At 31.5% G+C, this 14135-nt stretch overlaps 2 protein-coding genes across 4 annotated transcripts; one reads left to right on the top strand and one right to left on the bottom strand.

Moving 5' to 3' along the window:
• Window positions 1-702: 702 nt before the first annotated feature.
• Window positions 703-4501, bottom strand: LOC115709341 (calmodulin binding protein PICBP-like). Its single transcript, XM_030637427.2, has 3 exons — window positions 4001-4501; window positions 1043-3907; window positions 703-944 (listed from the first exon to the last, which is right to left on the bottom strand). The coding sequence occupies exons 1-2, from the start codon at window positions 4259-4261 to the stop codon at window positions 1076-1078; spliced, it is 3093 nt and encodes a 1030-aa protein (XP_030493287.2). The 5' UTR covers window positions 4262-4501; the 3' UTR covers window positions 703-944; window positions 1043-1075.
• Window positions 4502-9775: 5274 nt separating this feature from the next.
• Window positions 9776-13959, top strand: LOC115710157 (tyrosine--tRNA ligase 1, cytoplasmic). 3 transcript variants are annotated; one of them, XM_061111497.1, is made up of 11 exons: window positions 9776-9924; window positions 10183-10293; window positions 10398-10542; window positions 11781-12070; window positions 12156-12252; window positions 12440-12545; window positions 12657-12739; window positions 12955-13100; window positions 13226-13331; window positions 13432-13491; window positions 13590-13959. In XM_061111497.1, the coding sequence occupies exons 2-11, from the start codon at window positions 10196-10198 to the stop codon at window positions 13608-13610; spliced, it is 1152 nt and encodes a 383-aa protein (XP_060967480.1). In that variant the 5' UTR covers window positions 9776-9924; window positions 10183-10195; the 3' UTR covers window positions 13611-13959. The 3 variants fall into 3 exon arrangements, with proteins under 3 accessions (XP_060967480.1, XP_060967479.1, XP_030494352.1); XM_030638492.2 differs by having other exon boundaries at window positions 9822-9924; window positions 10191-10293; XM_061111496.1 differs by having other exon boundaries at window positions 13432-13959.
• The last annotated feature ends 176 nt before the right edge of the window (window positions 13960-14135 follow it).

Below are 14135 nucleotides of genomic sequence, written 5' to 3'. Positions count from 1 at the left end.
ACGTACATGAATATGAAAAAAAAAATTAGACTAAATTTTTTTTCTGAATGCCGAAATAAGTTAAGAGTGTATCAGTACATCCATTTTAAAAGAATGCATTGTTACATATATTTGAAAGTCAAATCAGTGGGCCATTGTAAAAAAAAAAGGGATAATTTAAAAAAAAATAATAATAATAAAAAATTATAAAAATATAGTTATACAAAATTTTAAATATTTTTACAATTTTATAATTTCATTTACAAAAAATATAAATTTTGATCATATGTTTTATGTTGAACCTTTTTTAATTTATTGTGATGTTATTTGAATATTATTTTTTTAATATTTTTATGTATTTTTTTCATGCTATTTTTATAGAATTTCTGAAAAAAAAAAAAAATCTATCAGCATAAAAATATTAAAATTTACAAAAAAAAATACTTAAAAATTAATTCAAAAAAAAAATGCAAATCAGTCTCTGTTTTTTCTTTTTTAATAATATTTTAATTTTTTTATTATATATATTATTTGATTTATTTAACATGCTTTTAAAAGTATCATGAGGAATGAAGATCTTTATTCCAACAAAGTGAAATGTAACAAAATCTAATAATGTACATTTATTATTATAACTAAATTCTCAACAAAACACAAACATAAATAAACCTTATTCAACAAAGATCATTACTTTGAAAATAATAATAATAATAATAATAATAATAATATAAAAAATCTACACCAAATTTCTGCAACTGAAAAAAATACATGCTGTATTTGGGTATTCCTTCTTCAAAAACACCATCCTATTACTGTATATGCAACTCAACAAGATTCTTAATCTATGCTACATTATGTCACATAAATTTAAACAAAGAAAAGAATAAAAAACAAAACTTTATACACTCATCATCATCATGATCTCAATACATAACTGCTTCTTGATCTTGTTGCCTTATTATTACCTGCCAATGTTCATCAAAGAACAAAAATTTAGTCTAAAAATTTGAACTTTATGAGAATTGTTTAGTTTCTGAGCTCAAAAGTGATCAAAATCTTTTACCCTTTTTGTGATTTTGCCAAGCTGATCAAGTGATCATCTTCTAATACCCGGGGTGACAGTCTCGAAAGCCTCTACAAGAAGCTTCACTTTCCTTTTCCGAGCAGGAGTTAGTTTCGTAACAGCTTGTTGAATCGCGTAATCGAGCATCCATTCCTCTGCATTCTTCCTCTCATCTGTGTCTTGATGCTTTAGGTTGACTTTTTCTGATTCTTGACCGGCCTCCAAGGGTAGAAACCGGGGGCCTCTCGGGGTGAATTTCTTCACATTTTCTAATGCTTTGATGAATCTTTTGAGCAGAATCATTTTCTTCAGGTTGCTCCAGCTTCTTGACATTTTCGGTTCTGTTGAGGCCTTTTCTTCTTCTTCTTCTTTCGGGGTGATATCATCGTCTGCTCGGTTTTCAAAGTCAGGAACTTTGAATTCCTCTGCTTCTTTCCTGTCTTCTTCTCTAGAATTCTCATTAGTAGAGACACAATTGGTTGAGCCTGAGTTATCCTGATTCTCTGGAAGAAGAATGTCATCGATCGCCTTTTCAATTAGCTTAATAGCTTCAATTCGCCGAAGAGCTGCCTTCTGATCATCTGCAGTGTCATCTTTCATGTTCATATCCACATTTCTTTCCATTGTTTTGGCATTGTCCAATCTTTTCTCATCAACTTCATCGCTTAGCTCGGTTCCATCGTTTGCTGATGACATATGCTTATAAACCAAAGACCAAAGTTTCGTGTATGACTGCTGTTCCGACTGAGCATCTTGTGCTGCATCATTTTGGCAATCAGACTCCGATTCCTCGGTTACTCCATTCTCTTCTTTACTGGCTGCAATGGCATTAGTAACACTTGTATTAGTGTCATCCAATTTTGTTTCCTCGGTCCTCAAGTTTGCATCGATTTGTTCTGGTGCCACTTGAACATGTTCATCTTGTAGAGCTTCATGAAAGGTGCTCACAATGTCAACCGAATTCAGCTCATCACTCGAGTTGGAAGAATCTTGTTGATCAATGGAAACATCCTCTTCTCGTTCGATATCTTCGAGCTTTGGAAACTCCTCTGCATACTCATTTTCATCACTTTCTTTACCAGACTTCTCACCAATTTGAACAAAAGAACTGATACAGGATTGGACTCTATCTACTTGACTGTGTTCCGCCAAACTCAGCCTCGGGCTAGTTTTAAGATCCGACGGTGGTAGAACTGTTTCAAAAGCCTTAACAAGCATCGCTACTCGTCTTTGTTGAGGTGGATCGAGTTTTGAAATAACCTTTTGAAGTGCATAATCAAGCATCCATTCCTCTGCATTTTTTCGCTCTTCTGATGTTTGACGCCTAAGATTAACTTTCTCTGCTTCGGGATCAGGCTGCAAAGGCAGATAACTCGGTTCCCTTGGATTGATTTTCTTTACCTTTTCCAATGCCTTAACAAATCTCTTGAGCACAAGTATCTTCTTCAGATTACTCCAGCTCTTAGAACCAGATTTGCCTCCCCATTTCGATGGTGTCTTCTCGTCTTTGCTTATACCACCATCATTACCTTGTTCCAAGATTTCCTGGTCTGAACTAACACCACTTGTAACTGACCGATCATCCTGAATTTCGGGGAGAAGGATTTCATCAAAAGCCTCCTGCACCAGCTTAACAGCATCATTCTGGTAAAGCTCCATCTGTTGCTTGCCTGCATCAGCATTACCACTTTCCACCATTGCATCTTGAAGAACTTGAGAATCGTTCGGTTCAAGTACAACTTCAGCCTCTTTTACTTGTTCTGCCTTGTCCACATTATCGAAAGGGACTTGATTTTCAACTGTCCCAGATACTCCTTTCACAGTATGCTTATACATCAAACGCCACATCCTTACATATTTCTGATCCTTTAGCTGCACCTGCATTCTCGATGTCCCCATATCTTTATTACCATTAAGTTCAGAATCCTTAGTAGGAGGAAACCGAAAGAAGCCATCAGCAGGCTCCAAATTTTCCTTCTCATCTTTCGCTTCTAGCTTTCTCGGGGATGCATACAAACACTCATTTCGCTCCTTACTTTCACCAACTGATCTCGAATCCATTTCCAACTCATCACTGCTTGGAGAAACTGTACTAGTCTCCACCGGTGCTGAATTAGGCTCAACAATGGGAAACTCGCATACTTGATTTCGATTCTCATCAATATGTGAAAGTGGATTTGATGTTTCACCAACTAACTTCTCAACAAAATCATTGATTTTCGCCTCTTCTTCGCCATAGCCACCTAACTCGTTTTCCCTATCAACTTCTTCTACTAAAAGAGCTAGTGATTCTTTCTTTCCCTTACCCGAACTCCTTTCTTTACAAGCAGCTCGAGTTTCGCCTCTTGTACTCCTCTGATTCTTCATCGAACGCCTCCTCATCGATATGAAACGCTTCAAAGGTGGTACATTGGCATGACGATGACCATGAAGCGAGCAATACGAAAATGTACAAACTTTCATAGCTGAATTTTCAATGGATTCAAACCCTTGCAGGGTGTCATGAAACTTAGAATCCTTAAGAATCGAAGAACATGTAGCTCTTTCGACACTCAAATCAGGAAACCGAGATACCCCAGAATGACTTTTCAAGGGACTTTTCTTGGATTTTGTTGGGGAAAACCTTAAAGGTTTCAAACTAAGTTTCCTTGTTAAAGTCCTAGGTGATGATTTCTGACCAGGAGATATTGACTTTGACTTTGAGTAAGCTAATGATGTTCTTCTCTTCTCATCTTCAACTTCATTAGATAACTTCATTTGGTTCAAATCAGTACTTTTCTTCTTTAATTTCTTGCTAGACATTCTTGCTAAAATCCTTTTCCCACTCTTAAAACTAGATCTTCTAATTAATGGTGGTGCAGATTTCTATCAAAAAACATAAAAATAAAAAAAAAAACTAAGTAAATCCTCAAAACTAAGATAATCTCAAACAAACTAATTTACACCAAAAAAACCAACCTGGGAAAATCTTGAAGAAGTAGTTGAACTTGGAGAGTTTTCCTCTTCACAAAATAGCTCAATCCCAATATTTCTGAAATGGGGTTTTGATCTTCTTGTTGAAAATTTCAAGCTTGGTGATTTTGAGAACTTGATTGATCTCAATTTCTTCACATGTGATCTGGTCTTGTTGCTGTCCTGTTCCTCTGACAACAGCTGATCAGATTCAAATTTTTCATCACAAAAATCAGTAAAAATCTCAACTTTTTCCTCTGTAATCATTTTAATTCTTCTTCTTTGAATTGGGTTTTCTTCAAAATTGTAAATTTTGGTGGAAGTAGAAAGAAAACAAACCAAAGATTTAAAACTGGTCTTTTTTGTATAAAACAATAATATAAACACTATGAAAGCTTTTTTGTGGTGACTCAAAAGTTTGATTTTTAAAAGCAAAAAAAAAAAAAAAACAGAGTTAAGACTTTGATTTATTGACTTGGACAAACAAATGCAACTCAACTAGACTTGGTCATATTTTAGTTTGGTTGTCTCAATCATATAAATATCCTTCTTACAAAAGAGACTCTTTTTATACTTTTAACCCAAAAAAAAAAAAAATTGAAAAGTCAATAGAAATTCTCATTTTCATTAAAGTAATTACATGGGTCTTTTTCATTTTATTTTTCTTTATATTTTTCCACAGATGGGTAGTAGTGAAGAAATTATGCATAAATGAGGGTAGTGATTACTTACATGTTAGAACCACAATTTCTTTCTTTCTTTCTCTAAGATGATGATGATGATGATGATGATGTTAGGGTTTTGGGGGCCACTTTAGTGAGAGTTGGACACCACTATTTGAGATTCTCTTCTTCTATTTCACTTAACAAAAACCAAAATAATGACTTGGAAGAACAACTATTTTTCTCTCTCTCTCATGTTCATCTTTGTCATGAAATAATTATAATAAATAATATAAAAATTCAAACTAATGAACATATCAGAGAGATTTTAAAATTGGATTCTCTTTTTGAATAATGATACGTTATATTTATGTATTATATTCATTATTCATGTATGGTATGTACTTTTAGTAAACGCATAATGAGAGAGTTGTCTTTTTCCTTTTTTTGTTGTTTTGTAAATTTTGTATAGTAGTAATTAGGGTTGTATTTGGTAGGATTTTTTTTAATAGCCTAATAATATTTATAATCAATTAATTGTTTAATAGTATCTGGTGGGATTATATTGTATATTTTCTAATTCAATGTAAATATTAAGTTATAAAATTTAAGTATAATTTGTTTAATTTGGTCGGATTAGTCGGTTCAAATTGATTTAATGTGTTTATTTTTTTTAATTTCAAAATAAATAAAATTTCAACCCATAAAACATTATGAGAGGTCAAGGTCATTATTGATTTTTTCAATTTAATTTGAATAAATTATTCAAGTTAAAAATGTCTATAGAGTCCTAGTAGTAGTGAGTAAACCCACCAACCCTTTTAGATGACAGTGTGTTAGATTTTGGACACTATTTAGTATTTAGTTAGGGAGGGACACGTGGCACCGACTTATTATCAAAAAACGCGTTGAGGAAAATGGGACCCAATAGTGGGGACCATAGTAGTGCTCCTCCTCCTAGTGGTTATGTCTTTGGCTATAATAATAATAATTTGTTTAAATTAATAAGGCGATTCAACAATGCATCTTATTGGCATTTAACTAAATTTTTTTATAATCATTTAATAAATTATTATTTAATATATTCGGTAAAATTTTAAAAAATTCAAAAAAAAATTAGCATACTTTAAATAGAGTTTAAATAATCAATTACATGTGAGACTTTTTTATTTAATAATAAATTGTTGAATATTATTTTCGACGTATTAAATTTTTCTAAGTTTTTCAAAATTTTACAAGATATATAGAATAACTACAACGAAAACGACCATAAAAATATAAAACGAAATTTCAAATACTAAAACAAGTAGGGGTGCATCGGTGGACTCCTTTTAAAAGGGTGCATTGTGAAATTTTCCTGATAATAATAATAATAATAATAATAATAGAAAATTCTACAATGCACCCTCATAAAAAGAATGTATTGATGCATCCCTGTCTATTTTGGTGTTTGGAAGAATTTTTTAATCTAATTTTTTTCATAATCATGTTCGCTGTAGTTATCTAAGATATCTTGCAAAATTTTGAGACATTTAGAGAAATTTAACACACCAAAAATAAGATTCAAACAGTTAGTTGCACACATGACTCTTTTATTTTATACGTGTATGTAATAGACTGTTTGAAAACTATTTCTTATATTGTAAATTATTTTAAATTTCTTAAAATTTTGAAGTATATCTTAAATAACTATAAAGTACACAATTAAGAAAAAAATTATACTAAAAAATTATTTCGAGTGCCGAAACAGATAACTGGTGTATCAGTGTATCTTTTTTAAGATGTGTGCATTATAGAAACATCCAATAATAATAAGAGTAATTTGTGGTATAAATACTTAAGTTTAACTTCCAATTGCAAATAAATACCTAAGTTTACTTTGTGGTGGTAATAATACCTAAGTTATATTTTTGAAACTCTGTAGGTAAACCGTTAAATATTAAGTCATTATCCACGTGTTATTTTCTTTTTGGTATATTTAAATTAATTTTTTCTAAAAAAAATAAAAATTTAATGACTTTGACCGATCAAGAATTGCCACATGACAATTTACTTAACACTTAACAGCCAGGTACCTACAAAAGTTTCAGAATTACAACTTAGGTATTATTACCGCTAAAAATTAAACTTAAGTATGTATTTGTAATTGGGGGTTATGTTATATTATTTATAATAATATAATATATAGATTAAATATATGTAATAAACTAATAAAATGTAACATATGACAATGTATATTAGTTGTCATCTTTTTGTAACATTTGGGGAGTTACTTGTTACTATGAGTAACCTCCACCATTATCACCAACATTAAGAGTGTAAAAAGATGTTACACATCTTAATTTGAAATTCTTAACTCTGTAGGAGTTATGGTGTGCATGAGTTACATATCTTTATTGAGTCCATAACATCCATGGAGGTTATGAGTTATGAATTTTGAATTTCAAATGGTGATATCCTAAACACTATATAAAGGAGGTCTATGCTGCTCGTTTGTGAGTAAGAGATGAAGTTTTCTATCAAGAAAGCACTTTGCTAGAAAATCCTAAAAGGCTTGATAATTCTCAAAGCTATTTCCTAGAGAGTTCCCTTAGTGCTTAGAGATAGGGGGAAATAAGCTTTTGGACAAAGGTGTAATACCTTGTTCAAGTCATGGTGATCCCTACTAATCTACACTTAAGGCTGTGAGTGAGTGTATATATATATTATTCTCCTGTTATGTATATACATATTTTATATATTACATGTGTTCTTATCTTCTTCTATATTTCTTATATATAATATATGTAGTGTATATATATTGTATATGATGTTGTTGTAACATTTATTTAATCTCTTTGTTGGTCCTTGTATTGTATTACAATAGAGTTGTAATATCTTGATTTTCTTCCATTGTAATAAAATCTCTAACAGATTAAACTTAGATTTTTATGCCGCAAATTACTCTAATAATAATAATGGGTGTTTCAAATTATAATAATAATAATAATAATTTGAGATAAATACTTGGCCAAGCAAGCTTAATAGGATGTGAACCCTCCAAGACTTCATTGTGTTATCATGTCAACCTACTAATGATCCAATTAAAATATGATGAGGTATAAAAACCCTATAACTCAAAATTGACTATTATTTCATTATATATATATATAAAAAAAAAAGTAGGGTTGAAAATTCGTTTTCGTATTATACAAGTTGACATATTTAATCATTCAATTTTAACATGACTCATATATTTCGTGTCAAAAAATTTCAACTCTGACCTGTTTGATTGTGTTCTCATGTCAACTTATCATATTCATGTATCGATTATACTTGTATCTTACCATTGATTAATATAGTATAGCATATAAAAAAAAGTAATTTATTATAAATTATCAATATAATGAATAAAACTCTTAATATTAACTATAAAAATAGTTTTTTTTTTTTCAAATTTATATATTTATTTATGAAAATAAATATTACTTTAATTTTAAGAATATATTAGATATAAACGAATCAATTTGTGTCACATGTGTTAATTCTAACCCAACCTAAGTAATTAATTATATCGTTCTGGTTTGACTTAATTTTAGCCTGTGTCTAGACATAGTGATTAGAAATACTCATGAATTTACGATGCAAATATTTGCAAACTGCACAGGAATCTCCTTGAACCAGGATAACTCATCGTCTAACCGAAAGGCATGCTTTGTCAAACCATGAATTGCTAAATAAAGTGAGCAACATGAGACAAAATTACCCCCAAAATTTAGATAATAAAACTATAACGTCCTCAAACAACACACCAAAATAGCTAGAACTTCAACTTGTAACATCGCAAACTACACAACAACTCATTAACATATCAAAATGTTCCACAAAATATCTACCAAACAAAATAAGATAAAGAAAAGTGGATTAACCCCTAAAGATGATATTAAAAACTAATAAAAAAATTCTCAATAGTAAAAAGATGACAACTCTCAAATAAATTATATCTAAAAAATTTATCGGCAAAGTCTCTGTAACAGTAGGCCCTCCACAAAAAACGACCTACAAAATAATAACAAAACTCTATTATCACACAATTTAATGAAAAAATATATAATGTGAATAAAGATTGTAAAACAATTCATATAATAATATTAAGACTTGAAACACTTATTTGTTAAATCTCAAAAGTCGTTTGTAGAAGTGATAAATACTAAATGAAACCTTTCACTTATCCATTAATCATACTACAAATCTACTTTAAACAATTAAAGGCAAGTCAAGATGACACAAAAATTATAAAAGGCATCCTAACCATCAAAAATGGTACAAAAATAATACTAACAAAGTACTAATAAAAGTAAAGTCACTAAGGCTAGCTTAGTGGTGAGGGAGTGATTGGAAAAGGGAAAGATCGTGGGTTCGAACCCAAAATCTTTGAGCTATTAAGCTAATATATGATTATAAAATACTATTACGCTATACTAAAAAAAGAAAAAAAAATACTAATAAAAGTATGTGTATCTATTTGTTATGACCCAAACTTGCAATAATTTATATGGAGTTTGTATTAGGGGTGTTCATCAAACCGCCCAAACCGCTCAAACCGCCCGCACCGCAAAAAAAAAGCGGTTTGAAATTCTTTGCGGTGCGGTCGCGGTTTGAATTTTTCCTAAACCGCGCGGTGCGGTGCGGTTTGCGGTTTTGAATTGTTAATATACGGTTCAAACCGCACCGCATGGCATATTATAAAAATACTAATTTTTATATTTATTTAGGTCCAATATGTGAATATTCAACTTAAAGTCTACTATTCTCTCAAAAAAAAAAAAAAAAAAACTTAAAGTCTACTAATTATTGTATTGTTGACACTTAATTTTTTTTTATATTTATTTTCAAGCCTTATGGTATTTTGACAAGTTTTGCTCAAAGTTTGTTGTATTTGTGATAGTTTAATTATTTAGTGATAGTCCAAACCGCATAAACCACAAAAACCGCACTGCACCGCAATATTTTTTGCGGTGCGGTTTTTGCGGGTTTTTAATTTCACAGTGCGTGTGCGGTTTGAGAAATTTGAAAAACCGCATGTGAGGGTTGGTTTGAAAAAATAGTCAAAAAAACGCACCACCCGCACCGCGAACACCCCTAATTTGTATTTTCTCAAATATTTTTTTCTACCAAAAAAAAAGAAAATTTAATTGAAGTCTTCTCTCTCATAAACCCTAACAAGTAAAAGGCGGCTTCAGTCACCACCATCTCTTTCTCTCTCTCTCTGCCGCATCTCAATTGAAGGTAATCTCTAAATCTCTATGCTTTTTTGTTTGTAAAAGATTAAATGATGTTTGCCATTGTGTAATTTTGCATTTATCATTTATCGAATGGTTTAGATTTCATCAAATTATCCCATTTTTAGCTTCCCAAGCAATCTGCTTTCAAGAAACTATGTACAGTTTTTGAATTTAGTTGAAGCTCTGTCACAATCGTTCTTGTTTTCCACTAGAATCTGATTCAACTAGTGTTATATATTTATATATATTTATATATTTATAGTTTTGTAGGTCTAATGGCTTCGGAAGCACCACCTCAAGTTCCAGCAGAAGCTCTTCAATCCCTTTCGGTATCATCGGAGGAGCCTTCTAGCTCTTCTAATCAGATTGATCCGTAAGAATAAGAATTATCTCCAATGACCTTTATATTTATCTATGTTGTGTTCTGTTTTTGTTTTTTTTTTTCAATAATAATACAAAATTTGGATTTTTTTTTAGTGCTTTGGAGGAGAGGTACAGAATTGTTAGAAGTATTGGAGAGGAATGTATTCAAGAGGATGAGCTCAGGAATTTGTTAGCAAAGAAGCCTGAGCCTATTTGCTATGATGGGTTTGAGCCATCTGGTAGAATGCACATTGCTCAGGTAATATATATATATATATATATATATATATATGTATATGTATAAAAATATTTGTGCAAATTTGATCAAATGCTAACTGATATCCAAGTCAATCTTTATCTTAGCTATTCATGGTACCAGATTTGGTCTTTCTAATACTGTGATTGAAAGACAAATGGTATTCTTAGACTTTGACTTTTGTGAGGAATAACTTGAAGTTTGAAACTTTTTCATATAAATGATTTTAGAACATATTGATCTGAGAAGGCTTAAAAGATTTAAGTGTTATCAGTTGAAAAGAGTAGCCAACCAATCAAGACAATCCATTTACAAAAGATTCAGTATCAGAAAAATAGCCAATAAAGTACAAACTTTGGAGATACAACTTAGATTCTTAAAGTACAAACATAATAACCATTGATGTAAGTATAATCATAAGTACAGCAATCATTGAAAAATCATATCTTTACTACTTAAAAATCAATATTTTTCTTTTTCCCCTACTTTCTTGATTAACCACCACTCAAAATCAAGCAATTGAACAGTAAAAAAAAAATACAAAAAATCAATCGAAGGAACCGAAAAATTTATCATCAAATGATCTCAAAAGGCATAAAAAAATTTTAAGCATAATTTTTGTGAAAATTTGCTCTATTATGGATTTATTGACCAAATGCAAACTAGTATATCAAGTCATTCTTTATCTTAGCTATCCATGGTACCAGATTCGGTCTTTCTAATATCGTGATTGAAAGACAATGGTGTTGTTTGTTAGATCCCAAGATTGATAGGATGAGTGGAATGTGCTAGAGTATAATAGCTAAAAATGGTAATTGAGTGATGGAGGGTGGATATTGAGTGGTGAGTAAGGGGATAGTGTGGGATATGCAAGAATTGAGTGTACACTCTCTGCATCATGGGGAGATTAAGCCTCTATAGTGCCTTAGGTTTCCTCACTGTAATTCTATTTACTCTGCATTATCAGTTCATTTGTTCTTAGTGCTACTGTTATTTGTTCAATTGCTCTGTTCTATCGTTTTGGTTGCTGAAACGGTACTCAAGGAGATTGGTTCACATCATCCTTGAACTGTGATTTCTGTGAGAATAACTTGAAGTTTGAAACCTTTTCATATAAACTTATTTAAGCATTGATTGATGAATAGTTTTCAGTACGAAACCGATGGAGTGTACTTGTAAGCTGTAACATGATAATATACTTTGAGAGATTCAAATGGGTTGCTGTATTGCCTGTTCTGCAGGGTGTGCTGAAGGCAATAAATGTGAACAAGCTTACCTCTGCTGGGTGCAGAGTGAAAATCTGGATTGCTGATTGGTTTGCACAGCTTAACAATAAAATGGGGGGTGACTTGAAGAAAATCGAGACTGTTGGCCGCTACTTAATTGAGATATGGAAAGCTGTTGGTATGGATCTAGAAGGAGGCAAAGTGGAGTTCTTATGGTCATCAAAGGAGATTAATGCGAGAGGGGATGTGTATTGGCCTATTGTAATGGATATTGCTCGCAGGAATAAACTTCCAAGGATACTCAGGTGTTTATATCTGTATGAAATTTGTATTTTGGGATATATCGTATGACTATGATGGTGCTGATTATTTGCTGATTTTTGATTATAGGTGTAGCCAAATTATGGGACGAAGTGACCAAGACGAGTTGACCGCAGCCCAAATTTTCTACCCTTGCATGCAATGTGCTGATATATTCTTCTTGAAGGTACTTGATTTTGTGCTCTTAATTGTTATTATTGCTCGGTGTTTAGGGAACATGAACTAAGTCGCATTTCTTCTTGTATCTGATGTATCATATGTATTTTTTTGTTAAAGATGAATGACAAATGATGTTTATGTAAGCTTTCTCGCTGAACTAATGTTTTTTTTTCTTTTTCCCTTCCTAAATGTAGGCTGACATTTGCCAGTTAGGAATGGATCAGCGAAAAGTTAATGTACTTGCAAGAGAGTACTGTGATGACATCAAAAGAAAGAACAAACCAATTATTTTGTCACACCGTATGTATACACAATATTCAATTCTGCTTATTTTGTTTTCAAATGTTGTGCATATGCAGTTTCATGATTTTTTATTTTTTATTTTTTTGTTTGCTTAATGGCGTTGTGTAGACATGTTGCCTGGATTACAGCAAGGACAGGAGAAGATGTCCAAAAGTGATCCATCATCCTCCGTCTATATGGAAGACGACGAGGTGTGTTATAGATACAAAGTTGTTAGGATTATACATATTTGACAACGAGTGGCTGCTATTAGTTGTACCGGAAGTTTTTGAACTGAGGATGTTACAATTTCATTTTTTGCAAATTTGAATTAATATTTTTGTTCTGTTGAATTTTTGAAGTGGGAAGATGTTACAATTTCATTTTATCCAAATTTGAATTAATTTCTTTTGTTCTGTTATGTTAGGCTGAGGTGAATTTGAAGATAAAGAAAGCTTACTGTCCCCCAAAGATTGTGGAAGGGAATCCATGTCTAGAGTACATTAAATATCTTGTTTTGGCCTGGTTTAATGAGTTCACTGTTGAGCGAAGTGAACAGAATGGTGGAAATAAGTAAGTATCACAAACATGAGATCAAATATTGTACTGCTTGTTAATGGAACACGAGATCTTCTCGATCTCCTCGGATGCTCTCTTATCTAAACATGATATGGTTTCACCCTTTTTATTAAATTCAGAACCTACAAAAACTATGAAGATATAATTGCTGACTACGAGAGTGGGGATCTTCATCCAGCCGATCTCAAACCCGCCTTATCAAAGGCGTTGAATAAGATACTTCTGGTAGTTGTTCTCTCCTACACGATGAGTCTCTTCCACTGAATAAAATTAGTTGTTTTCGCTTTTCAGTTTTGCTAAATCCAATGTTTGTTTTTATTCACAGCCCGTTCGAGAACATTTTAAGAACGACAGTACTGCAAAAGAACTTCTGAAAAGGGTCAAGGTAACTCTACTAAAATTTTCCATAAAATTAACCACTATTCGGTATTTTCTACCTATGGCTAACAATTTTTCGCATTGATCATAATTTTGTTTCTGTAGGCTTACAGAGTAACAAAGTGATAATGATCAATGGAGCTTTAAAGATTTTGCCTCCTTCCTTTTACTTGGAAAAAAAGACAAAAAGGTTTGATATTTGAGATTGTAGTCAATTTAAAAAGATTTGTAGTAATATGCTCAGCTATTTATTATTAGACTAACAAGTATTTATTTAGCAAGGCTAAGTAGTAAATATCAAGTAGACTGAGTTAGCTTTTTACTACAAAATGTTATTGTACTTCATTTCATTTTTCACTCAAAGAATTTCACCAGTTTGATTTTGTGTTTCATGCACCATGTTTATGAATTTTAGCACAAATATGTAATATATATTTACATATTATTTGAATAACATATATAATTTTCAGTTTAAGTTGCAATGAAGTATTTTCTATTACTAAATGGGTTATTAGTTTTATACCAAGTGATTCATATTATCATGTAGCAATTAGGTTTTCAAAGGTTGAGAGAGTTGGATTTTGGGATCATTCAAAAACATATAAAGTTGAGTTGTTAATATATTAATTATAACTAGTTTAATGCTAAATC

This window comes from Cannabis sativa, chromosome 3 (genome assembly GCF_029168945.1).
Source record: "Cannabis sativa cultivar Pink pepper isolate KNU-18-1 chromosome 3, ASM2916894v1, whole genome shotgun sequence".
Taxonomy (NCBI): Eukaryota; Viridiplantae; Streptophyta; class Magnoliopsida; order Rosales; family Cannabaceae; genus Cannabis; species Cannabis sativa.
This window is presented reverse-complemented; position numbering and strand designations above follow the sequence as displayed.

What these genes read in the sequence shown, in the direction of transcription:
- LOC115709341 (XM_030637427.2), bottom strand. Translation starts at nt 4,261, where the DNA reads ATGATTACAGAGGAAAAAGTTGAGATTTTTACTGATTTTTGTGATGAA. An exon ending in CTTCTTCAAGATTTTCCCAG is followed by an intron (nt 3,908 to 4,000) that starts GTTGGTTTTTTT and finishes GTTTTTTGATAG; the next exon opens with AAATCTGCACCACCATTAAT.
- LOC115710157 (XM_061111496.1), top strand. Translation starts at nt 10,196, where the DNA reads ATGGCTTCGGAAGCACCACCTCAAGTTCCAGCAGAAGCTCTTCAATCC. An exon ending in TCTATATGGAAGACGACGAG is followed by an intron (nt 12,740 to 12,954) that starts GTGTGTTATAGA and finishes CTGTTATGTTAG; the next exon opens with GCTGAGGTGAATTTGAAGAT. An exon ending in CGTTGAATAAGATACTTCTG is followed by an intron (nt 13,332 to 13,431) that starts GTAGTTGTTCTC and finishes TTTTATTCACAG; the next exon opens with CCCGTTCGAGAACATTTTAA.